The sequence below is a fragment of the Pagrus pagrus genome (assembly GCF_965226575.1).
Source record: "Pagrus pagrus genome assembly, chromosome: 20".
In the NCBI taxonomy this organism is placed as follows: Eukaryota; Metazoa; Chordata; class Actinopteri; order Spariformes; family Sparidae; genus Pagrus; species Pagrus pagrus.
Genome location: NC_140207.1, coordinates 28,139,036 through 28,165,563, shown reverse-complemented (window position 1 = coordinate 28,165,563; position 26,528 = coordinate 28,139,036). Strand labels below are relative to the sequence as shown.

At 38.6% G+C, this 26,528-nt stretch overlaps 3 protein-coding genes and 2 long non-coding RNA genes across 7 annotated transcripts; 2 read left to right on the top strand and 3 right to left on the bottom strand.

Annotated features, from left to right (window-relative positions):
- Nucleotides 1-26,528, top strand: LOC311249397. Of its 2 annotated transcripts, none has more exons than XR_014621179.1 (3): nt 1-422; nt 25,328-25,427; nt 26,378-26,528. It is a non-coding gene; the product is annotated as an uncharacterized lncRNA (long non-coding RNA). The 2 variants fall into 2 exon arrangements; XR_014621180.1 differs by lacking the exon at nt 1-422 and adding an exon at nt 22,396-23,713.
- On the bottom strand, nt 1,778-6,276 carry LOC311249151 (G2/M phase-specific E3 ubiquitin-protein ligase-like). The gene is made up of 5 exons (XM_084339954.1): nt 6,024-6,276; nt 5,439-5,617; nt 4,675-4,847; nt 3,853-4,067; nt 1,778-2,118 (listed from the first exon to the last, which is right to left on the bottom strand). The coding sequence occupies exons 1-5, from the start codon at nt 6,211-6,213 to the stop codon at nt 1,835-1,837; spliced, it is 1,041 nt and encodes a 346-aa protein (XP_084196080.1). The 5' UTR covers nt 6,214-6,276; the 3' UTR covers nt 1,778-1,834.
- Nucleotides 6,706-10,724, bottom strand: LOC311249790 (uncharacterized protein; the record flags this gene model as incomplete). Its single annotated transcript, XM_084341106.1, has 5 exons — nt 10,676-10,724; nt 9,897-9,973; nt 7,275-7,489; nt 7,139-7,186; nt 6,706-7,017 (listed from the first exon to the last, which is right to left on the bottom strand). The coding sequence occupies exons 2-5, from the start codon at nt 9,946-9,948 to the stop codon at nt 6,706-6,708; spliced, it is 627 nt and encodes a 208-aa protein (XP_084197232.1). The 5' UTR covers nt 9,949-9,973; nt 10,676-10,724.
- On the bottom strand, nt 11,083-19,552 carry LOC311249627 (uncharacterized protein). 2 transcript variants are annotated; one of them, XR_014621207.1, is made up of 8 exons: nt 18,717-19,552; nt 17,953-18,420; nt 17,688-17,843; nt 16,745-16,956; nt 16,216-16,529; nt 15,865-16,091; nt 11,239-11,848; nt 11,083-11,144 (listed from the first exon to the last, which is right to left on the bottom strand). XR_014621207.1 is itself a non-coding variant. In XM_084340818.1 (6 exons), the coding sequence occupies exons 2-6, from the start codon at nt 18,231-18,233 to the stop codon at nt 15,870-15,872; spliced, it is 1,185 nt and encodes a 394-aa protein (XP_084196944.1). In that variant the 5' UTR covers nt 18,234-18,420; nt 18,717-19,552; the 3' UTR covers nt 15,262-15,869. The 2 variants fall into 2 exon arrangements, 1 of the variants encoding a protein (XP_084196944.1); XM_084340818.1 differs by lacking the exons at nt 11,083-11,144; nt 11,239-11,848 and having other exon boundaries at nt 15,262-16,091.
- On the top strand, nt 20,408-22,244 carry LOC311249132. Its single transcript, XR_014621122.1, has 3 exons — nt 20,408-20,796; nt 21,100-21,207; nt 21,378-22,244. It is a non-coding gene; the product is annotated as an uncharacterized lncRNA (long non-coding RNA).

Sequence of the window (26,528 nt, the reverse complement as noted above, 5' to 3'; positions counted from 1 at the left end):
GCTCCAGGGCTGTAAAAACGTCTCCCAATCCTTGTTAACGGCCCGAGGATGTTGTATGGACGGACTACCTGTCAATCAATGTGCCCTTACCTGACCACCCGCCCCACCCTCTGCTGAGTCTGCGCATCAGTCATTGCGCGTGACCAGCTTTCTACACTGGAGCTATGGCGGACTGTTTACGACGAGACTGGCAGAGAAACTACAGCCACACTTCTCATCACCAGCGGTACCTACAGCAGCTTACACTGCTGAACAGAGACAGAAAAGAAAGACTGAACTCAAGAAGGCTATCAAGAAAAGAAGTTAGACAGTGCAAGAAGTAAAACGAGTCAACATCGGAGCGGCTTTTCAGTGATGGTGACAACTGAAGGAGTCGAAGACCTGAGGACGGACGCCATGGTAGCTGTGTCTCTGTTGGACAGGTAAGAGCTGGTTTGTTTTGTTGGGGAAATGTATTATTACTCTGCATTATGTAGTCAACGTAGCTAACGTTAGCTCCTTATGTTGCTGTCGCATGTATTCACCCAACACTAACGTTAGCCGGTTGTAGCTAACGTTAGCTAGCTAGCTAACGTTAGCCGGTTGTAGCTGACGTTAGCTAGCTAGCTATGGCGAGTGGATAGTGCCACGGTTACCCAGCCAAAGGAGACTGTCGTGTGGAATTGACGTCTGAACCCAAGTACGTCGCCTCACCTACGCCGTCGTCAGGGTCGTGTTGACAAGTACGTCGCCTCACCTACACCGTCGTCAGGGTCGTGTTGATAAGTACGTCGCCACATGTACGCCGTCGTGACTATAATGTACTGCGATTTTTAAACGCTTGATGGCGCTGTTGAATTGTTTGTATTTCAATGTCAGCAATAAAGTTAATCAGAAAAAAATTGAGTGTCATTTATTGAACCAAAGATACTGTATTTAACGTCTTTGATTTTATTTAGTCTATACGTTCAGCCACAAGGTGCAAATTGCTTCAAATTTATATCAAATTATGTTTTAAAAAAATCTAAATTATTTTCATTTTCTTTCACACAGACATTAAGTTGAGTTTATTAATTCGACTGTTGCTAATAGAACAGATACATTTTCTTATACCTAATGCAAATTAGTGAAAACATGATAAATAATACTTACAATAATAAAATTAAAGTTGCAATTCGCGATGGGGAACAGGCCCATGCGACCAAGTGCCACTGCAGGGGCCAGAGCCAGACGGGGGCCGCTGCACAAAGCAAGACGGGAGAAAAAACAAAACCAGCAGGAGCGAAAGTACACAATGTTGCGTCCATTTACCAGTGGGCACGGTCGGCGGGCGTCTGTGATCAGGGGCAAAATATCATCACACGTGAAGTTTGGAACAGATCAGACAATGCACTAAGGAGTTATGACAGGTTAAACGGTGTGTCCACAAGGGGGCAGTGTAACCAAACGTAGGCCGTTTTAATACATTTTGATCAGCATGGTCTCTTGATGATCTGTAACCAGTTAAAGGTTGATTTTGACCAGTTTATTCAAATGCGAGGTGTTGAAATGGCCAAAATCACGCCATTGGCAAAAGTTAAAATCTAACCGTCTGACTCCTCTTAGGATTTCACCATGACATTTTGAGAGTTTTTTTGTGTCTTGGCATGTTCTATCAGCCTAACGAATTTCATGCCTTTTGGGTGAAACCCATATGAGGGGCTCAATGTTTTTATCTTTGAAGGGGAGACAATTTGCAACACCCATTTTCCAGACATCAAAAGCAGGAAGCAGGAATAATAACTTTATTAAATTCCAGAAGAACAATAGTGTGAATGCTGACAAAAGGGTAACACAGAACACAAGACACTAAACCTTATGCAGTTCCAAACTGCGGTGACTGTACTATCCCTGAAATCATACAATCACTGAAACTGTCATAACAGCTGTGCAGAGGGAGCCTCAGGATCAGGGCACAGGTATTTGCCTCTGGGAATCTCCTCCTCTGCTGTGAATGTGGGGCGTGTAAAAATCCCAGAGTGGGGACAACACTGAACCCCAGAGGTGGGATTGTTTCTGCCCCAGTGGCAAACATCAGGAGCCTCTCCATGGTGACCTGCACCGGTTCAAGTCCCTCCTGGTGCAGGACTGCATCTCCACCTGCAATGTAAAAGGTGAGAAATTTAAAAGACAAGATTCCAGTTATTTTTTGTTTTTACTATCCACAAAAAATACAATACCTCCAAATAAATCTGTAAGTGTGTAAGTGTAAAAACCACCCCTTCAATCAAATTAAGGAACATGATTACGATCGTGTTTAGATACTGGTGCTTTGTCTGATGTTGTAAAAGCATAATCTCGAAACTTGACTATTTCATTGTATATGTTTATAGGATAACTGTTTGGATTCTAGGTCCAGGTAACCCCTACTCAAGGAGCAAATGGTGATCATATGCAGCATGTTCAACTCAATGTTGCAGGTCAGAGGGTACGTTGAGCACTACGGATGAAACCTGTAGCTTTAAACAGGTCACCTCCCAGTATCATATTGATTGAGGGTGTTGCTATCTTAAATGTTAATGGAAATAGTGAACACTGAAAAGTTAGGTATGAATGGAGTCACAACAAATAATCAAATCATTGAAATTGATGTCTGTCGATTGGACCACTTTGTGACTTTGTGACATGCCAGGCAACAAGACGAGACTGTTGTTCACTCATGACGGACCAATATGGACACGTGCAGACACACACATAGTCTGTTTTGACTGTCTAGAGCTAGACTTCAGCTCTGTATTACTACCTACTGTTGTAACATGTTATGTGAAAATGTCATAAGAAAAAAGTATGATGAAGATAATGTATTCTGTGGGTAACGGGGGCGGGACTAGATAAGCTTGTGCGTCTCCCGCTTTCCCTTTCGGCCATGTGTATTGTATTATTTAAACTAAGATGATGTGTGATGATGATTGATCTAACTGACATGCCCAAAATAAACAAATAAATATAAATATATGCCGTTTAGAGCCCAAATCAATGTTTGTTTCTGAAATAACTTCAGATAACGTGAGAGTAATTAAATTTATCCAGTAACAATTATGGTAACGAAGTACACTGCTCGCTGACCAGACATGAACAATGCGGAGGTCGCAGTAATTAATTTTGTTGTTTTGTTTTTTTTGTATTTGTCTTTTTTTAACAATTACAAAAAATTGGACCAAATGATACAAATGATAAATAATTTCAAACCCAAATCAATTTCAAAATATGTCTGTGCCCATATTTTCATATGCACAAAATTTAACATTTTCTAGGACAAAGCAAAAATAAACGTCCACACGCTGCATTTCGGGTGCATGGATGGAATGACATTAAATGACCATTGTTGTTGAACATTTATCAGGTGTGGAAATTGCCTAAAATGTGGGATAAGGCTTGTGGAGTAAGTAAGTTTAATTGAAAAATGACCCTTCAAGAAAAGATTCGGACTATATATGCTAACTAAACTTCTTATGATGTGGAAATGCTTTTTTTTAGGGTCTGCCAGGTAAAAATTAAATATGAAAAAAATATTCACAAAATATCTTGGGCAAGGTATGGTTTTAAGTAATTTTAATTACCCATGTCTCTTATTGCCCATTTTTAAGGGACCTGCGACTTCTTCGACATCAAAAAAATTTGAAGAATTTCAAGGCTTTATGGTAAGCCTATGCATACTGTCAACAACAGCTCATGGATTTTTGGGCATGACAAAAAGAAATGATTGTAAATAATGCAGTAACATTCATTCTTTTTTTCTCTGATGTATTCCTAATAATTTGTTAAGCATTGTTTTAAAGGTTTCATTGTGAAGATCACTTCCCCATTTCTTTCAAGTCATCACAGTGTGCATACCTTCAAGGTCAATTAGCCAGTCTCTCCAATGACCAACTGCCCTCTCCTCTTCAACACGTCGGGAGCTTCCTGCTATGCTGTAATTGACCTTGAACAGATCTGACACTTGCTCTGCTGTCAGCGGAGCAGGGGGACCTCCACAAAAAAGCTTTCTTAACGCAGGCTTCTCTCTGAGTGCCTGCAGGACACCCAGAGTCTCCATGCCCTCCCGAAGCCTAGACAAGAAATAACATAAAATTCATTAATAAAGGGATAGTTACCCACAATTCAAATTTCACTCATTTTCTACTCACCCTCATGTCGACTAAGGGCTGGGAGAAGTTTCAGAGTCCTCCGTGCCTTGTCTGAGTTACAGCGGGGCTCCATGCAGCACTGCATGTCCATATGACGGTAGCAAACGGGGCTCACTTTTCTTCGTCCAAAAAGAAACACCAAAAAACATCCAAATACCTCCATAGTGCTTGTCTGTAATGTCCCTCTTGTATTGAAGCCCCGACATGAGAAATTGTTCCGAAAAAAATTAACTCAGACAAGGCATGGAGGACTCTGAAACTTCTCCCAGCCCTTAGTCGACATGAGGGTGAGTAGATAATGAGTGAAATTTGAAGTTTTTCGATTACTAACTGAGAATGTAAATGTATACCTGTTTATTTCCCCCCTCAAATCATTGTGCCATTCTTGTTGATTGGCTTGAAAAATTTTCACTAAAGAAATGCGTAACTTGCTCACTTAGTGCATGTTTACACACAGAAGCGAAAAATATATCACCAGAAAAATCCTATATTCTCTAAAAATTAAAAATTAAACATTCAAAAGACTTACTGCTTTAACGGTCCATCCAGCCTACCCTCCAGATAAAATGTCAGTGCAGACGACAGTATTTCATCCCTGTCACTGAGGGTTCGGATAACACCGAGTGACCCCAACAGTGACAGGCTGGTAAAGGCCTCCGCCACCGCTTCCTGGACCTCTGCCGTACTGTTAGCTTGTTTAATCTGAAATTAAATTCAAATTATTTCTTGAACAGATAAATACTGTCTAAGTTCCATGTTCAGTTTAATACTACAAGAGTTAAAAACAACAGCATAGCAGACATCTCTGAGGCAGGACACATGTTAAAATATAATTGTAAATTGAGGAATTGGTGTAGCTGATTGAATTTTCAAAAAAGCTGTGTCTATTTCCTGTTTTGTTTTTGCTTTTTAACATTTCATAATAGTTCTCAACCAAAAATGAAAGCTATGAAAAATATAACCTCTTAAAATGTGTAATATGTTCATCTTGTATGAGGCAGATCTGTCCTTCTGAATTATTCATTCATTTTCTATACCGTTTTTCCTGCACTAGGGCCACGGGTAAGCTGGAGCCTATCTCAGCTGACTTCGGGCGAGAGATGGGGTACACCCTGGACAGGTCGCCGTCTATCGCAGGGCTAACATATATACAGACAACCATTTACATTCTCATTCACACCTATGGGCAATTTAGAGTCGCCAATTAACGTAACCTGCGTGTCTTTGGTCTTTCTGAATTATTTACACAGTAATCCCACTTTTGAATATTGATTGCAGAACTTGAAAACTTGCCTTTTGGAGCTGGTCCCTCAGCTCACTGTCCTCCACTTCCTCCAACTGTACAGGGGGTGGAGTTTCCCCTGTGAGCTGGGCCATCAGTCTATTGGACAGTGTGTGTGGCCCCACTCCTCCGTGGACCACACACACTGATATTATCCGTCCTATCACTGCGTAGGTGCCCCTACAAAGTCCTGGAAATATTAAAGACATTTGAAATGTCACGTTAGCAGAGTTTAGGCAAAGAAAGCACACAACTGTAGACAGAATGTACTGCATATGTTACCTATTATTTCTTGTTTAAAAGAACTTATTTGTTATACGTCCGTGTTATTTATTACTACTGGAAATTTGAAAATCTTTGGTGTAGGTGGCTGCACTTTTGTGTTAATTTATAAGTAATTACATTTTATAAACGTTATTTGGTAGAACTATTTCATAATTTCTTTAATTGCTTTGATGTTTATAATTAACACCTGTAAATGTAAATCTGCATGATTTCTGACCATTTTTTTGGATGTTTAATGATGTAACTGCCAATGTAACTCACACTTTCTATGTGTACGTGTAAATTAAAATGGTGACTGGTCATTTACACACCTACAGAGTCCAGCTGTAGACTTTTAGATGTTGCCGGTCCATTGAAAAATCGGCTATTCAACAGTGCCTTCATGAGGAGGGTGAGGAATTCCCTCGTTGGCCCGCCATTGTCAATGGAACCTTCACCCTGGCCTAAGGAGTCAACGAAAACAACGTCCAGCCTCCTTTCTGGACAAAAGGCCTTCCTCATGAAGGCCCTTAAGGCACTTTACAGGATGTCAGACCTGACAACATTTACTCTGTTGGCTGGAGGTGGCACCTCCTCCTGTTTTACACGGGCCACAAGTGTGGTTAGGACGTCTCTTATTTGTCCTTCTTGGGACACGGTGGTGGGCAATTCCTGCAAAAATATTGATTTCAGGGGAGTTACAAATAATCCTGAAATTGATGCTGTGGCAGACCATAATCGATATCATTCAACACATCAAGTTTTTTGGTGCCATACCATGGAAGTTCTTTATATTTTCAAATTTAGTATTTTTAATGTCATGATTAATTATATAAGTCACTTGTAGATGACCAATAGGGTACATTAGAAAATTAGGGTAAATGACTGTTAATGCTTTTGGCTGTTTAAAAAGACTGAACTGGCCTTGTACAAGGGTGTACGAACATAAATCATATTTATAAAGTACAACTATGTAGTCATTTATTTGGCCTTTACTGTCTATTACAGACAGTTCTAATCATCTAAAGTTACTTGTGTTTCTTCATTCATTTCCTCGACTGCTATACCCACCTCCTCCTCCATAACCTCCTCCACCTCCTGGTCCCCCTCCACGACCTCCTCCACCTCCTCCTGTTCCTGGTCCCCCTCCACGATAACCTCCTCCACCTCCTCCTCTTCCTGGACCCCCTGCACGAACTCTTCAACCTCCTCCTCCATGACCTCCTCCACCTCCTCCTCTTCATGGTCTTCCTCCACAACATCTTCTTCTTCTTCCTCCTCCTCCTCCTCCTCCTCCTCGTGGTCATCCTCATGCCTTACAGGTGACTAATCAGGAGACATTAGAAAAGTAGTGCTTTAGAGTTTTTTTCCCAGTGTAATGTTTTCCAAGTGCAGAAAACCTTTTTTAATTATTTTTATTTATTTATTTTTTACATTGTTAACTTACCATGTCCATTTCATCACTGCTGCTGTCACTGTCACTTTGTAAGTCAGTCTGTGAATTACACAGACATAATTAATAGAACAGAGAAAAAATACATTTGAACTACTGACATTGGTCTTAGAGAAAAATAATTGCTCACCATAGGACGCACATATAAAGCCGAGCGCCCCAAGACTCCGCTTTGGCGAATCTGCTTTGGCGTGGACTCTGTCAAAGGGATCACTACCCTGTGCCTGTTTACTTTGCAGAACTGAAAGTCTTTGTTCTGCAGCACAGGGTACTGATCCCTTATGAATTGGCGAAAGCCACTTTCGGTCAGGTTCCGTCCAACCTGGTAAACCTTTACCCCATTGGCTAAAAAGAAAAATGCAAAAAATTAAAACAACCAACAAAAAACAATTAAAATAGTAATAGAAAACTTTGAACTATGGACAATTAATGTAATTATGATATAACTATATTTTTAGAATAAAAAGTTATTTTCCAAAAATGCCTGACTCATGAGTCACATGACCATTACTGCCCTAACTTAACTTAATGGTGTAAAATATTTCCTGCTTTAATACATGTATTTCTTTGTGGGTAACAACTACTTTATACAGTGTATGACGGACATTTGCTTACTGCTATAAATGATACATGTTTTCAAATGTCGGCTAAATAGTCACAATTTGTTTTTGTTTTTTTTGTTTTTTTTTAATTATCTTTTTCTTTCAATTAACAAACAGACAACAAAAAACATAATACAAAATAATCAGACATTGTAATAAAGTAAAAATAAATAAATAAGAAAATAACAATTACTAATTCAAATAATTACATAAGGTTTCATTCAGAGGATGCATTTTCATAAATATATGCACTAGGTACCATAACAACAAACACATGTGTACTTACTTACAATTGCTTATGCCTTTATTCAAAAGCGAAGGCAATGTGTAATTCATTACAAGTATACAAGACAAGCAAGACAAAATGTATATATATCTATGAGAAACATAATTTCCAAATCATGAGATGCCATTTGCCACATACCTCACCCATTTTTCCCATTTTTCTTCAAAGATATAAACTTGATTTCTAATTCTCATTGTTATTTTTTCCATTACATATATCTCATTAACAAGATCTTTCCATTTGAAATTACTTAAATTATCATCTTTTAACCAATTTCTTGTAATTTGTTTAATTAATGCTACTCTTATTATTAAAAATAAATATATATCTTTTTTCCTGATGTTTTCTGGAAGTTTTCCAAGTAATAAAATTAATGGATTTTTATTCACAGAGATGCCAAAAATATTTGACAGTTCTCTAACAGAATCTTCCCAAAAAACACCTAAAATTTTACATGACCAAAATACATGACTGTGGTGTGCTATTTGCTCCCTGCATTTCCTCCAACAGCTTGAGTTTACATTACTTCTATATTTACTTTGAATTTGGGGTGTCCTAAAATATCGATTTATAATCTTCCATGCAAATTCTTTCCAGTAGTTTGAGTTAGTTGTTTCATGAATGTTTTTACACATTTGTTCCCAATCTACTGGTGAGATATTACAGGGAATTTCATTTTCCCATTTGTTTTTTACATTAAGATCCATTTGTTTATCTTGATTATTTGCTTGTATTATTTTAACCAATTTAGTTAAAAGTTTTGTTTCAGTACCACAATCATATATCTTAAGCATGCATTTAATAATGGGGTTTACTTCTTGAATAGATTTCTTTTTTACAACATCAAAAACATAGCTTCTCACTTGGAAGAATCGAAATAAATGAGACTTTGGTAAACTATATTGCAACGACAGCTGTTCAAAAGATTTCATTTCTTTATCCCCAAACATTTGTCCAAATTTACATAAACCTTTGGATGCCCATGTGTTAAACGTTTGGTCCATTCTATTAGGAAAGAAGTCTGGATCACTCCCTATTTCTTTCAAAAAAATTACATCTTCCTTTAATTTTAAATTGCGGCAGACTTCCCCCCAAACCGTAAGTGTAGCAACTACCCATCTATTATCAATATTCTCAATATATGATTTTTTGTATTTGGAAAAAGGGAGAGCAGTTAGTGGTATATCTCCACAGTTTATTTCCATTTCTCTCCATTTTGTATGTGAACATTCTCCCATCCAAATTTTAACATTTCTTACTTGTGCTGCTTGATAGTAAGCTTGCAGGTTTGGAAGGTCTAGGCCACCCATTTCTTTTGGCAATTTAAGATAATTCATTTTAATTCTTGGTTTCCTGCCATTCCATATAAACTTCCTTATAATAGAATCCCACTGTTTGAAAATGTTAGCGGCAATATATATAGGTAGTGCTTTAAAAAGAAACAAAAATCTTGGTAGTATGTTCATCTGTATAATTTTGACTCTTTCCCATAAGGAGAGTGGGATTATGGACCATCTGTTTAGTTCCTGTTTGATTTGATTTATTAATTCATCAAAATTCTTTGCGAACAAGTTGTCCAAATTCTTTGTTATATTAATCCCAAGATATTTTATCCTTTCCACATCCCAATGAAATGTATATTTATGTTTTAATTCATCACTAATTGTGCCACCCATGATCATTACATCACAATTTGTTTTTAATTGATTACTCTTTTGGATTGTGTTTTAGTCCAAGAACACCATATTGTCAAAACAAATTTAACATACAGGTAGAAAAATTAATAAAAACAATCGAAATTAATAAAAACAAAAAATACATGCTCACTTAATTTTTAAATATTAAAAAGACATTGGTGTTTTACCTTGCTGGGTGTTGTACAGCATTTGATGCGTTCGCATCAGGCTAGTTCGCATCGACCAGCAGTTCTCGCGTGTGTTACTATGAGGACATAAACAACACAAAATTACACAGGCAAGGAAAAATTACTACTATATGATATTGACAAAATTTCAGAGGTTCCTTTCCTGCTGTGGCTAAGGATGTAGCTTGCCACCACCGGTGTGAATGACTATGAATGAATCAGACCTACAAACTCTGGAGTATTGAAAAAAGTAAAATCATGCAACGCTACACGCTTGTACTACCCTGGTTGACATAAAAGAAGGTGACAGTAGCCAAAAGGTGAGCAGTTTGCATGTGGTTTTTTCTCCTATTGCTTCATTAAAAGAGCACGCTGGACTCAGCTTGCACATAGACTGAGGTTAGAGGACCTCGAGTCCAACACTATTTGAGACTTATATTAACACAAACATTCCGCTTACTTCTGCTTTAACATAATAGAAGGCAATAAGAAGCCAACCAGTATCAGGAAACTCTGTAACAACATCTACAGGTACTGGAGTATTTATTTGTCGCTAGTCATATCATCGTGGCAATATTTGAAAGCATTATTGCTTATTGCATGTTTTTCTATCAATGTGCAGTCCTACACTTAACACAAAGTGGTGAGTAAAAACTATGTGTACGGCAAGTTATATTTTTCCAGTGTCACCTTGACACTTGTTAATATGACAACACACCATCCCTCTTTTTAACTTTGTAATTACTGTATATAAGAAGTAATCTAGAATATTTACTTACGTATGGTCGGTGGAGAGTGCCACCCCACTTGTTGCGCTGCTACTGCGAAAAAAATACATTATAAACATTACTTATTAGCAGTGGTCTACTTTAAAAAAAAGAGAGATATGCTCGTCTCGATGGCTGGACTCAGTGATGATCGAGACGGTTTTTCCCTTTTTTGTTAGATAGCGTGTATATTATCAGGTAGTCTGGCCTGACGGAAGTGCGTTGCTGCGATTAGCCTCTGATCGGTCACCGAGAGGGCCGAGTGAGAGGACGGTTCCTGTAGAAGTTCCTACCCCCTTCCCTTTACCAGGAACTCCTGCTGTGGAAACATGGCTTATGTGTCATACACCATAACCTGCCACAAAAGTTTTATATTGCCTTACCCGATGTTGCACTGGGCTAAGTGCGCCGGTAGTAGATGCAGTGGGATGAGGTTGTTGCAATTCCTGCAACTTTCCTTTATGTCCACCACATTTTCTTCCTATAATGTCATTTACAGAGATGTGTGAGGGTTAGGAGACATAAAATTAAATAAAAATAAAAATAATTTCAAATGATTTAAATAAATATATTACCTGTAGCACGTCCACATTGTCCTGGAGGTCACTCTGAAGGGGAACTATATAGGCAACAGCCTTTTTTAGACTGCTGCGCTCCTTTAAGAACTGGACAGTGTAGCCACCTGGTGGCACTGGAATATCGACAAGCTGCCTGCTCCTGCAGCACCGCATCAGTTTAAATCCACCACAGGTCTTCAGTGGTGGATAGGCCCCCTCCAGAGTGCTGATAAAATCCTGGGCGCTGCCTTTTGCATCCTTAAAGACGACCACCTTGGACCCTAGTCGACTGGCCTGGAGGCACATGGCTTCCTCCAGGGCAGGGATTTCGGAGGTGGCCATCCTTGCACAGCAAAAGAACTTATGCTGCCAGGGCTGTTTTGCTACATTTTGGCGCCTCCTATTGCCACCATAAGGCTGGAAGAGCCGACTCAGGTTGGACCTGACTAGGTCGGCTCTATTGATGGGCAAGCTCCTGAGGGTTGGGGGTGGTAGTGGGGGTGGTAGTGTTGCTGTGCTCGGTCGAGCAGGCCCAGCAGCTTCTCCTCCAGATGGACCATGTGGAGCAGGCTGAATTAATGTTGCGTCACGGATTACCTGGCTCAGCTCCATTATGATGTCCCTGGCTCTGTGTCATTGTAGGGAAAAAAATCAATAAATAATTAACTTTTGGGGTAGATAAGTTATAAATTTTTTTTTTTTTTATCTAAATCAATTTATACTTTCTGTTTATTTCATTTTGGAGGGACAGTAAAAGTAAATAGACAGACTGTATACAGTGCAGTAGTGTTGTTTTATAATAGCTAACTACCTATCTGGACTGTCATATTTTCACTGAAAATTAATCAGAAAAAATGGCTTAAAACATTTTTAGGGGAGACTGGGGACAGTTTTAACACTTTTTAAAAATTTTCTTAGTTACTCAGAGACTATTATGACTACACTCATCAAACTTTTATAGATTAAACATACATTTGTCAGCTAATTACTCATGCCATTTAAAGATGCGTACATATGACAAATCAATCACCATATTCATTTGAATGGAAGAATCTAGATGTTGCAAATGAGCCCAAACGTGGGGGCAGTTGCAACACGGATAAGGAACCGTTGGAACATATTAAATATACATTAAATTTCACTAATCAACTTTAGATTTTTGTCCCAATAACAAAAGTATTCTCAAAATATGCATTGTCTTACAATAGTACTATAGTATTATTTAGTTATGTAGTAATATTTATCAGAGAACAGTTGGAGTTTTGTTTTGCATAGAACATAGGCCTTGAGTCAATGTGCAGAGGTTACCAGTGGTGATGAAACTAAATAGCTCAGTGTAAGACAAGAAGAATGGAACTATTTGCAAGACAAAAAACTTTTATTAAACACATACTCTACGTTTGGATGATTTATTCACTGTATGACATCAAATAAATTAACTTTTCTCAAATTTTCATTGGGAAATATACAGTATGTGGCTACCTTTGTCCCATGGAACAAGATACAACTAGGCTATAGATACAAATTGCATATTTCATTACAGGAAGTTATCTGGGAAATTATTGTAAAATCTTTGGCATTAGTCTCTCGTGGTTTAATGTAATTGGCTGTTCTGTTCATCATGAGTGGAGCACCGGAATATGACAGTAACGACAATTCCATTGACTACCGTGGTAAAGGCCGTGTTTTTGTTTTTAGGTGTCTTGGTCATATCAAATTACACTTAGATTTTGTTTATTATAAAATGTAGATTGAAACATTCATGTAGAAAACTGTTTTTTTGTTGTTGTTGTTGTTGTTTTCTAGCCTATGTGTTCATGTTTATCTGTAAAGGGTCCTCAATGATGCTATTCACGTGGGTGATCTAGAAATGTCCTTAAATTATTGAAAATACCGCACTTGCTCATTCACCAACAATGCAGAGATGTCAGCGCTTGGGCGCTTTTGCAATACCCATATTCCGCCATCAGGAGGCGCTTCCATTGGACCAATGCGTGTCATACTTTGAGCTAGAGGCACCATTCCAACTTTAAACTAATCAGAAGACCTTGAACTATTGAACTTTTTTTTCAAAGTTTTAAAATCTGTTACGGTTTTGAAATTATCACAGTTTTAGTTTGAAGGATTTTTAGCTCCTCTTCTGGGTTTATAATGGGTGTGTATTGCGTGAGCTAGAGTGGGTGACGTCATCGCTAGAGTGCAGAGCAGCTGCAAAAACTTGAGAAAAAACTCTCTTCAGCTTGATTTGGGTCCCACAGCTTTTACTTCACATAGACAATATATACATAGAAATGTAGGAAATCTCAGATGATGGTCTTATTTCAGATGTAGGACTTAAACTTTTGGCTGTAGAAGCCCTAGAGTGACAAGCACTCCAGCAACTCCGCCATAAGCCGCAGTGTTAACTTTGAGCCTAAATCTCTGGAGTGGAGCAGACGGTACCGGTTTTGTCTCTCGCTCTTGTGCCCTCATTTTTCACTCTACAGAAATAAAAAACACATCACATGGTTCAGCAATGTCTCCTGTTACTCACTGTATACATATTTTGGCCATAACCATTACACTTTTTCCTAAACCTGCAGCTGTTTGGGAGCTGTTTTCCTTTTCATTATTATTGGGACATTTTCAACTTTGGTTCTGCTACTGCTCCAGCATATGTGCAGCTACAGAAACTGTTTGGCTGTCAAACTGTTCAGCTTTTTAAGCTCTTTCAGCCTATTACTTTCAGCTTTTCTGCCTTTTCAGCTTTTGAAAAAATCAGCTTTTCCTGCAAATTCTTGACCATTCATTCTCATAGTTTTATGCATGTTTTATGCATTAGGCAAGTGTTTAGAGCAGATTTTGCGAAATCACTTCAGCAGTCAGCATTCACACTGTATTTTCGCAGGAAATACAATTTCTCTAGTGTAATTAAAACTTACCGTTGCTGACTCTCTCCAGAAGCCATAATGTAAGCAAATGGAACACAACTTCTCTAGCTTTTCTTGCTTGTCTGTGACTCTCCAGCAAAAATGCCCGCCAGAACCACTTCGATTAGCCGCGCCCCCCTTGGTTACTGTTGCTAACGTCCAGGGTTGTTACTTCACACGACGCATGTGTGAATTTTCAAAATGGAAGCTAAACATTTTAGAGAAATCTATGACAACCATTCAGAGAGACTTTTCATAATTTTCGGATTCGCGACTGGCACCCATGAAGGTTAAACAAATCAACGTCAATACCAAGTTTGGGCCAAAAAAAAAAAACTTGATTTCCCCATAAACGCATTATGAATTACGTAATATAGCTGATCATGCTGTGCATTTCCAAAAAAAAAATAAAAATCTACCCTGCTACTTCAAATTTGTTTGTAGTTATTGCAATTTTTTAACATTACAAGTTCTGTATTGTTGTTAAAATGTCTTACTTTAAAGTAAAAAATGTTTGAAAGGCGGTTGTTGAACATTTTTTCATTCATTATTTTTTGTTGTCATAACCTAAGTAGAGCAGGAAGATAAAATGAAGATCTGAATTAAAATGATACTGACTCAGCAGCCAAGTCAAGATGTTATTCTTCTCGCACCACAGAGTAGTGCAAGTCCAAACTTGAAGAGCTTTTCATGTCCAGAAAATTGTCTCCCACAGGCCAACAGGAAAACCCACTTCTCCGAATAAACTGAGTCTTTATGCAAAATCAATGTATGTGACATGACTCTGGAATATAGCTTATATTCATTCAAAATCACAAAATAGATTTATTTTTCTTGATGATGATTTACACCTAGGAATATTAACATTTTTCGGTGCATACATGTATAAAAACGAGTGAAGTTGTAGTGGGAGACTACTTTTCTTATCTTTCCAATTAATGCACTATCTGACTCTGAAAATCCGCTCAAGGTTGAAGTCCAAAAAATCAAAGACAAAGCAGCAGGTCCTCAGTCCAAAAGGTGTTTATTTCCAAAACAGAAAACATATATCCGTGAGCTACCCCGGGGCAACTGAGATATCTCCCCGATTCTCCCCATTTTATACCCGTGGTCCAGGGTCCCCACGCCCCTATGGACCATCCTTTTACCTTTATGATAATCATGGGTTTGTCACTTATTATTCTCATTCTTAGATGTGCTCTTAAGGCCCTACAAATGTCTCACTCAGGCCCCTTCTGTGGCCTTGGGTGAGCTGTGGCAGCACCTGTTGCTCATTTAAATGGTGCATCAAACATTGGTCGTTTATCAGCCTCAAGCTCAATTAGAGCATAGTTGGGACTGCTAGGGATATTCCAAAATCTAATCACATGCATGATCATGACCCAGTTTCATATTTGCCACTACAAAGTCATTGCCAAACCATATGAGGTAGGCTAAAAGTATAATTAGACAATAGATAGCCTAATTGGCCCTATACACATGTACAATGAGATGAAGAGCTGCACTTTCAGTTCTAACAATTAAATACAGTACAAGAGAAAAAAATTCTTGAATGATTCTTGTAAGACAATAAATGAAGTGTGTAAAGAGGATGGAGGATGGTCTAGAAATCTAGACGTACCATAGCGGCAGCAAATATTTAATGATATATTCTGGCTTGTCAGGCTATGACTTTGCTGCAATTGTGCAGGTGTATAAGCCTCAATGTATGCAGTAGTTCGGAGTAGTTCCTCACAGGTTTTAAGTTTGTGCAGCAACAAAGTTGTTCGCCATAGACAAGGCCTGCCTATAAATGTCCACACCAAACTCCTCACTCGTCATGAAAGGGTCAATGTGGAGCCTCAAATGTCCCTCGGCTCTCTGTTGCGTATCCAGAGGAGCTTGTGGAACCTCCACCGCAGCCTCTGGGTCAGGGGTTCCAACCGGTCCCTCCCAGTCGATGCCCCAGGTTGCCGCATCTATCTGCAGATATGAAAAAGACTTAGTTAGAACTATGAAGGGCGGGTGCGCATGTTGGTGGGGCCGGTCGCCCACCCAACAAAACAGTAGAGGAAACAATGTGTTGTAAAATGAAAATCAATGTTACCGTATCAGGATTCTCCTGATTGCCCAATAGCAGGCCAGTCACCCAGATTTGCTCTGGGGACCTATTTCCCTCTGTAGAGAGAGGATGCCTGTCCCACATCCGAATAAACTCCTGGAGATGCCAATTTAGTCTTGGCAGAAACACGAAATGCAGGCAGATGATGTGAAGATCTCGATCTGGATCCAGTTGTCCCAGATCTTCGAGACGCCTGAAAGTGCTGTAATAGTTGCACACAACCATACACCACACATCACGCCACAGCCTTTCAATCCTCTGGTTGTGGACACTCTTGCCTGTGATGTGGCTTCTTCTCTCTGTTTCATATTTATTGGACAGAAATGCAAGACAGAGACTAAATCTATAATTAGTTGTTTAAGGATTTTCCAATTTAACATTTAAAAAAAAAAAAAGAATAACCTTAATGATGTAATGCTTAGAAATTTTGAGACAAGTAATATTCACCACAGTTGTTTTAGGCATGCTTATACAAGATCCCATAGAGAGAATGAGCAGAAATAAATTATCTTACCAGGTCTACGTTGTGGATGTTCCAACATGTATCTTGCCACATCAACATTTTCCCCGCCCTTGTCACTTCTGACACAGTGGGGCAAACCATGCCGATTCACAGCTGTCAGGAAACACTCAAGAACTGTTGCTGCCATGTTGTTTGCATTACCCGTGAGGTACATAATGCGTCGGCTGTATCCGTCGATTCCTCCGTGTATGACAATTCTCCAGCTGTGAGAAGAAAAATACTTATGAGGGAATAATAAACGATTATACATCATAGAACCCCTGAACCCTATTACCACAATGTAGTTGAAAATGAATAAAAAACAATTTGACAAAAATGTAATGCTCCACTGCATACTTTCTCAACCTTAAATTAATATTTCTGAAGTAATTTAAGCGTTAGAAATACTGTTAATAGTATGAATGTTGCCTCAGCTGAAGCCGCACCGATTCAGGTCAGCTGAATCAGAATTATGCGACTTCCTTGTGCGAGTAGGAACACCGCTCTTCCGGTACACTGCAACTTCGCCAGTCTCCTAAGACCGAGCTGAAGGCTGGAGTGACTGGTCATATCATATCATCAACTTATCATGGCCAAGCAGCATCCCTCCAGCTCTGTAGCTCTTCTTGGCACAGGTTTTCATCAACAATGGTGTTGACAGGCAACTGTACTGTAATACCAACCAGCTAATAACTTACAATATGTAAAAAAAAATTCTACGGCTAACTGTAAGCCTCGCCCTCTTTCTTGAAAAAAGAAAAAAAAGAAATGTGAAGTTTGTGTGTAATGAGTAGATTTTGTTGAAGAATGAGGCAAACTTTTTTTTTTCTAATATTAATCGTGAAAAGGCACAAAACATTTATAAAAAAATAGTTTAACATTTATCTCCTTAAGGAAATGTTAGAGCCTAACCCAAAAAGTAATGTTTAATGGTGTTAAGTATAGATTTTCTTACCGGATTAATTTATGGTTGCCGTCAATGTGCCAGAGAGACAGGGGACCCGGGACAGAGTATGGAACCCTAGGAGTGGTGTTGAGTTGAAGCCCACGAAGGAAATTTCCGACAGGATCAACAGCTTTTAAACACTGGCGCACCCTGTACTGCTGGACTCTTGATAAAGAATAAAGATGATAAAATTAATGCTAAATGCTCAGTGGTTTAAGCAGAGACAGATATAGACAAGTTATTTCATTATAGAGGAAATGAGACAGTAACTAACCTGATTCCTTTTGAACAGAGATACCCAGTCACTGTTCTGATTCCTGCGTTTGGGCAGTGAGATATGTAGTCTGCTATCTCTCGCCCAAGTTCATCATCTGAGATAGCAGAATAAGTCTGACGCACAGACAGTCCATATTCTGTCATCCTCCTTCGTACAGTTCTCTTACTTACGCCGAAAATTTTGGCAATATCAGTGACTTTGAATCTTTTTTCCAATAGGAATTGGAGCTGTTCACTCGACTTCACAGAATTGCAGCCCTCAACCTCCATAATTGCCATGTGCAATAGAGAGAAGATGTGCTCCTCATTAGAAAGCCTCTGTTCCCCGTCAGCACCTAAAATCGCTAGGAGATCACCGATGCTCTCCAAGCTGATAAGAATGCGATCTGTCTCTTTTTGGGGCACTTGCAGTTGGTTGCCCAAGTCATCCAAGGTATCTGCTATATAACGCAACACCTCCTGTGGACTGAAAAAGAAAAAGGATATCAGTTAGTGGGGCAATTGTGCTCTTTGCACAGCTCTACTAGAATAGAATAGAATAGAATAGAATAGAATAGAATAGAATAGAATAGAATAAAAAATACTTTAAAACATCCCCAGGGGCTAAATTCAAAAACGTACAGCAGCTTTCATAAGTAAACATATAATCCAGCATTATAAAATGGCATTGCGCATCTTGATGGCAGCATGGATGAAAGATTTTCTGAATGTTTGCTTTGCAGGTCAGGGAGATGAGCCTGTTACTGTAGCTGCTCCTCTGACCTATGAGAGTCTTGTGTAGAGGGTGTTTGGGGTCAGTCATGATGGCCTTCAGTTTACACCCCATCCGCCACTTAACCACAGCCTCCACCAGCTACACTCTCTGTCCCAGCACAGAGATGTTTTTATGAGCTTGTCTGTTCCTGATACACCTTGATTAACACATATTGCATTCAAGAGAAAAACAACAGAATCTTAATTGAACATATGTAAGCCGTTAGCAGTTGCAGCTAATGCTGGCTAACTTTATCAACACCTTCTTTATCCACCTCGAGTGATGATGTAAGCCAAGATGGCGACTTATGTGTCCTACAAACTTTTGTGGAAATGGAAAGTGAATTTTTATGATTAGAACAACGTGGTTCTTTGAATAATGTATCCAAAAACATAAAATAGCATACTAAAGTAACAAAATATGTTACAACTGATAACAAGTGCTCCTGATATAACAGTTAATGTAAGAGCACATTTGCATGAAATGCAAAGTAACATTACAAGACCAAGACCCACACAAAAAAATACCTGAGAAGTAACTTAAATTAAAACGTGAAATTCTCGACATTAAAAAAAAAACACTTACCTAGCCATCTGTTGAAAAGAGTTGTATGATTTCAATAAGAACCAGGCATAAAATGTTCAAGCAAAGTTGAGAGCACAACCATCTAGCAAGACGAAGAGGCACTTCAAACAAAGTCCTTAGCGTCTCAGCTTTAAAGTCAAAGCTCCTCCCATGAAGCGTAAGTTTAGGGACGGACTTCCGCCGTCACTTTTAAGAAACGGAAGTTGTTTATCTTTTTTTATTTTCTATTTTTTTATTCAATTTTTTTATTTAAGTATCGTCAAGATACAAACATCAAAGGCACATTGGTGATAGATAAATACGAAGTGTTGAACCAGCTATCTTGATCAACAAAGAACAAAAATAAAGAAAATAGAATGTGAGGGTCTCACTCCAAGATAGTAAATAAGTCCAGCAAAGAAAATAACCTTAGGGCATTTTTGCTTTTCATGAAGTGCAAAGCCGCAGTGAAGTTAGTTTTAAGTTGGATATTTGACAGACATTCGCTCCTTCTCAATACATTAAAAATTCATATAAAATATTACATGTGTTTAAATGCAATAAAAACAGGTGTGTGTCATATAGGGGACTTAGATCTTCTGTCCTGTGTTGATTTTGAGTCAACAGGTCACATGACCTGGGAGTTATTGAGCTATAATGCTCATATTTACTGTACAAAATACATTAAAAAAATCAAATAAAATATTAAATGTGTTTGAATGCAATAAAAACAGGTGTGTGTCATAGAGGACAGTTAGATATTCTGTCCTGTGTTGATTTTGAGTCAACAGGTCACATGACCTGGGAGTTAACGCTCATATTTACAGTATAAAATATATAAAAAATTCATGTGACCTGTTGGCTCAAAATCAACACAGGATGGTAGGGCTAAGCCTCCTCTATGACACACACACCTGTTTTTATTGCATTTAAACACATTTACTATTTTATATGAATTTTTAATATATTTTATACAGTAAATATGAGCGTAAGAGCTCAATAATTCCCAGGTCATGTGACCTGTTGACTCAAAATCAACACAGGACAGAAGATCTAAGTCCCCTCTATGACACGCACATGTAATATTTTATATGAATTTTTAATGTGTTGAGAATGAGCGAATGTCTGTCAAATATCCAACTTAACTTCACTGCGGTTAGTGCAAAGACTTTTTTATGTATATATTCTGACTTCGTTTATCCATCCATTGAAGTGGGGTTTCACTTTGAGGAACTTACATCTGTTAATGAAAGGAAGTTGTTTATCTTGCAAAAGGAAACATAAATATGTGTGAATGTAATCTGTCAGAGCTCGAATATGAATAATTCAACTGCAACTATTAATGCAAAATCCCCTGTGTTCCCCCAATGTCGGTTCATCCCTCTTCGATACGGACCCAGGAGAGTTTTGCAATCACTGGTTTGTCGTAGGACCAGTCAAGGTGGGAGCCACATCCGGTTTACGATCACTTCCGGTTCTGGCGCTAGCGAGTCTAAGCCGCAAACTTGGATTGTCTTATTTGAGGTAAGGTATAGTAAAATAAAAATACATGTGTGATTATTGTTTGTCTATGGAGCTAGCAAAAGCAAATACAGTAATATTGACCGATATTTTTGAAGATATTAGAAGTTTTCCGTTCGTCGCGAATTCGCGACGTTCGGCCATATTGGCTAAATTAGCCATAGCGGCTACATGTAAACAATACTACATTTAGATGGCTTTCAGCAGTCACACACTTTCTAATACAATTCTTGTATTTCTCTGTAATCATTATAGAATTGGCATGTTGTTATATGAATGCAATTTTTGCCCTTTATTTTTACTCAGGAGAATATGCATGCATCCATGTGCTATGGAAAGGAGTACAAACCAGGGTTCCACCAGCAGATAGTGATGGACAGTGAGACAGTGATGACGAGTACATATCTGCACAAGGTGATGAAAATAGCAGTAATAATGCTATAATACTGTACAGACTTTCAGCTTTTGTATTGTTAGCCTCATATTTGTGGATGTCACTGTGAGAGCATGCTGTGTATATGTAAATAAAAATGTCTGCACTATTTTCAATAGTGTTTTTTTTTTGTTTGTTTTTTAAACACCAGGTGACCACAGCAGCAGCAGCGATGACGGCAGCACTGAAGCAGAGGATGATGCACTTCCTAGCACAGCTACTCCTGCAAGAGCAGCTGCTATCAGAACGAAAAGACAGAGGGTAGAGTGGGAGTCAGTGAAACCAAACTCTGCAAAAGAAGTCCCAGTGTGGAAAGCTGCTCTTCCTGAGGCAGATGCAATAAAACTGCCCATTCAGTACTTTAGAGATTTCTTCGACACCGAGCTTCTAAACAGTATTGTGGAACAGAGCAATCTATACTGCATACAAAAAAATCCAAATTGTGTGCTAAAATTGGATCGTAATGAACTGGAACAGTTCATTGGCACAGTAATTTACATGAGTGTTTTGCACTTACTTCACTCACGAATGTACTGGTCCACTCACTCACTCACACACACACACACATACTGTATGCTGCACCTGGGCTGTCATTGAGGACATACACAGACAGTCAGAAACAAGTGGTTGACGTTGGCTCAACCAGGCAAGTCATGTCAGGTCCTGCACTGAACTACACACACATACACGCACATATTTGTTTTTATTGTTGTTTTGTTATCATTGTCATGATGAAGTTTTGAATGTCTGTCATCAAACCAGATTACAATATAAATTAAAATAGTATGTTGGCATTAATAAAATCAATTTCATACCTCAGATGGGAAATGTGTTTTAATTACTACTTTATTACTACTTTTATCCATTAATGCCTGTTGTCGCTAATTTGCATCATACCCAAATTTATAACTATTCTATGTGCTACAGTCAAATTAATAATCTCCACTCAATTTAGTCTCTGCTTAAAGCAAAAACAAAAAAAAATATTTTTTTAACATAATTGCATATAAATTCAGGCGTCAAGGGGATATATATATATATATATATATATATGTGTGTATATATATATATGTGTATATATATATGTATATATATGTGTGTGTGTATATATGTATGTGTATATATCTATATATATATATATATATATATATATGTCCCCTTAACGCCTATAGTCGCGAATTCGCCGCGAAACGCTTCTATTCAAGATATTCAAAATGCAGCTTTGAAAGTGCAGAGATGGTCTTTGAATTGGAATTTCCCTCCTTCCATTCTGTTCCACAAATATATATAACTTGTCTTGACCTAGAGACACCCCAGCATAGACATCATCGTTTTTCTTTTTTTTAATTTGTTTTTAAAAACAAAATAAATAATAATAATATCATGTATTAGAGGATAAAATTCACTTTACCTAGCTCATCCTCATCAACTATTAACATTAGATTAAATAGGTTTTTATGTCACATTCATATTCTCTGAAACTATAGTCAAGCAGGTATAATGCAGATGAGACAATGGTTCTTGGGGGGGAAAAAAGAAAAAACAAACAAAGAAAAAACAAAACAAACACAACATGTTCGTCGTTGTTAAAGCTATAAATCTCAAAGTAAGGATGACTTAGGCTGCATAAAAAAATTAGGGTACCATCAGTATCATAAGGACGCTGAAATATTTGAATTACAGTCATTATTCATGATAAGCAATAAACACTGGTTTTCTCTCAAGTGACCTAGGAAGCTCTACTACTGTCTATCTGACAGTTTGCCTGTTGCTCTACAACTCAACACCACCTACACACCCTAGAGTACCATTGAAAACTCTATACAGTCTGTTTCCACCGGCATTAATATGGCGCAATCTTGTGTCACTCTTGTGACACTCATGACATGAACACGAACAATAAAAGCTACCAAAATCACCCCCTCTGTAAAAGAAAAACCTGGCGCATTTTACTGCCAATTAAAAAAGAAAAAAGAAAAAATCTGATACATTCCATTCTTTCCTGGTCCATCACGTTGCCATTAAGTGGATGATCCCAGTTGTTCAGAATGACCTCCTCCATCTTTAGTGTGCATCTCTCCATCATATCCCCTAGTTAGTCCATCAGGGAAACAGGACTGAAGTCAGGTGCCTCAGAATGTTTGGCCTGTATCCTAGCAACGACATGCAGAGCTTTACATAGAACTTCAGCAGTAGCCGTTGGTGGGATGAACACAAGTGTTGTTATGATATGAAAAAATAAGTCAAGTTTCTGGGTCATCACTCTTGTTGGGCAGAGAGTTTACATTTCCCATGACTCATCTACACTTCCAGGCCTTCAACCCTTTCACCACCAGCATGGCAACCAGGAAATCACCTCTTCATCTCATCTGGAACAGGGTGTTATCCTCCAGACTTGCTCCATTTTCAGTGAAAGAAGCTCCTGTCCTGAAGAATGTTCTCTCCATGCAAAATAATAATAATAATAATGGATTACATTTACATAGCGTAAGTAAAGTAGTCATCAGTAGACAAAATACGATAAAAACATACAGAAACACAAAAAATAGAGAAACGGTTAAATAAAAACTCAGAGCTACCAGATTTTCCCTGTGAACAATGGCACCATCTAGTTGGTAAGATGTAGCCTATATAGAGTATCTTTGGTAAGATCCAAGACAGTCTGGCTGCAGACGTCTGCACTGTGAGGTGTCCTCCACTGTCAGGACCAGGATTTGATTCGAAGCCTCTAAACATAGCAATTCCCAGGGAAACATTGTTAAAATTGGAGATGGACTTTTAAATTCAAGTAAATAGCCTAGGATAGTGTGTCCAAACTTTTCACCGGAAGTGTAGATTTGTGTGCAGTATGCTATATTCTATATGTGTAGTGTACGGACAAAAAAAACCAAAAAAACACTGAAGGTCCTGGGGATGTTTAATTTGCTATTTTGCAGAAAGGAACAGATGGATAGCTGAATAGTATGCTACATAAAAAAAAAAGATTGTTAGCCTACATTGATTACTAACTCAACAGCAGTAGGCTACGTTTGCAAGCACCTCATACACTAAAAACATTATACCTACATGAAAAATTTTAAGTGCATTGTTGCCAGTTGTTGGATATTCACAAATAGCCTACAAATTGATGATAACTGTGCAAGGATTACACTCCGTGTAGGCTAATAGTCATACACAAGGATGAAAAATATTACCTTGTGGTCAATTATGCTTAGCTTTATTGATTAACTTTACTGTTTCAATTTTAGGCCCTAATTGAAAAATTTCACTTCTTGGAAAATGTTGTCGTCATTAATGACTAAATGAACAAACTGAAGACATGTACTGACGACGGCGTACATGGGGCGACGTACTTAGACGACGTGTGTTTCACACGCCTTTGGTGACGACGTGTGTTTCACACGCCTTTGGTGACGACGTGAGTTTCACACGCCTTCGGTGACGACGTGAGTTTCACACGTCTTCGGTGACGACGTACCTAGTTCAGACGTCCAGAGCAGGCGTAAATTTTGTTGGTAATCCTAACATACGCCGTCGTCACGTCGCCGTCATCACACGTTCTTTCAGTGCACTCGCCGTGACGTCGCCGCCGGTCTCTCATCTGCTGTCCCATTCACTCCCATTCAAAAATCCACATGGTCTGACGGCGACGGGAGGGGAGGTTGCTCCTTCTCCTTCTCCTGGTAATCCTTGGTTTGGCACTATCCACTCGCCATAGCTAGCTAGCTAAAATAACAGACTGCTGCCGTATGAAACATATTTACATGTGACGTCACCGTTTACACGCAGACCAACGTTTACATATATTGTGGATCTGATCCATACAGCAGTGTTCACACATACACTGCTACTCTGGGCTGTTTGGACATTAGCCAGACGAGCTGTATGTGAGGGGCGGACTAGTTCTTGTGTGCAACACATGTGAAAGGCCAAGTCCACTGTTCAGAGGTCATAGGAAGATTACATACATCTGTGATTGTGGTTTGCATTGTATTTGTGAGCCGCTGTTGTAAGATGGTACTCATGTGACGTTCATTCTTATAGCATTTTAACTAGACGTTTTAGAAATGTGCTGATGTTGCCTATTTCTGTGTCCTATAGTTATGAGAGGGACGCATCAACTTCCAGCCTTGAAGCGTCAGTTCAGAGCAGAACCATGCCCTGATGTTTCCACTATTTCTGCAGAGTCTCTCTCTGACAGGTGAGTGTAACTTGATGCTGATAGCAACATGGATCAAACCACTGTTATTCATGTAATATGTGTCTTTGATGGAAACATTTCATGTATGCATGTGTCCTTCTTTCATATCAAGTTGGTTTGCTTTATGTGCATGAATGTGCTCCTTAGCAGGGATACAATAGGAAAAGGAATTGCATCATTTCTTTAGCTGCACCAGGAAAATGCTTCAAGTACTGGTCCTAGCAGTCACATGTTGGCCTACTGCTTGAGACTATTGCATATTAGTAATTCATTTTTTAAAAGAAAATAGACTTTGCATTTCAGTTCATGATCTGACTGTCAGCTGACCACAGCAGAATGTGGGAAACACAGAATGCACCTGACAATCCCTATAAATAATCGCTTGCCACCATCACATAAGCTTCCCATCACCCACCTAACCCCAGACTTCATTTTTTTTTTACATAGCAACAGTCCTGTGTTGTCTTTGAGCGAATCAATAACATTTTTATGCCCCATAAACACATTTAGATGTAACTTTATGTCCTGTAAACACATTGAGTTCTCCATCCTTATCCAGTTTTCTGTAATTATTATAATTTTTTGCAGAGAGGATGACATTCCTTTCTCTTAGGCCAGGTACTCTAAGGTGTACAACAAGAAGTCCAGCAAGTAGAGCTTGTACACACTACTATAAAAATGCATAGAAAAAACAATGAGAATGTGAAACTATGTAAATTACTCTGAAAGTGACATTTTGCTCACCCCTCAAAAAGTAGAATTGGTAAATATGAAATGACTGTAAATGGCACAATTCTGATGTAACAGAGACTATTTCTGGTTTTTTTCAGGAATATTTGTCACTGTATAAAATGCAACTCAGGTTGTGGTGTTATAATAAATTGAAATTTATTTCAAGGTCCTTGAAAAGCTGCATTTACTGTCAGATAGTAATTGTGTTCTTTCTACAGGACAGTCGCTGCCAAGACAGTAGGGGATTGAGACAGCACCGACATCAACAGCCTAACCAGTCAAGAAACCTCTGGATGTCCTTCCTGTATATAGTTGTTTATGCTAATCATACTGTATATTGTGTAAACGATAAAAGGTATACTATTTGTA

Coding starts and splice junctions, on each gene's coding strand:
- LOC311249151 (XM_084339954.1), bottom strand. CDS start 6,213: ATGAGGAAGGCCTTTTGTCCAGAAAGGAGGCTGGACGTTGTTTTCGTT. Junction 4,848..5,438: donor TGAGGGACCAGCTCCAAAAG/GCAAGTTTTCAA, acceptor ATTTAATTTCAG/ATTAAACAAGCTAACAGTAC. Junction 2,119..3,852: donor CTGGCTAATTGACCTTGAAG/GTATGCACACTG, acceptor TTTACATTGCAG/GTGGAGATGCAGTCCTGCAC.
- LOC311249627 (XM_084340818.1), bottom strand. CDS start 18,233: ATGGCAATTATGGAGGTTGAGGGCTGCAATTCTGTGAAGTCGAGTGAA. Junction 17,844..17,952: donor CTCTGTTCAAAAGGAATCAG/GTTAGTTACTGT, acceptor TTCTTTATCAAG/AGTCCAGCAGTACAGGGTGC. Junction 16,530..16,744: donor ACATCCACAACGTAGACCTG/GTAAGATAATTT, acceptor AATATGAAACAG/AGAGAAGAAGCCACATCACA.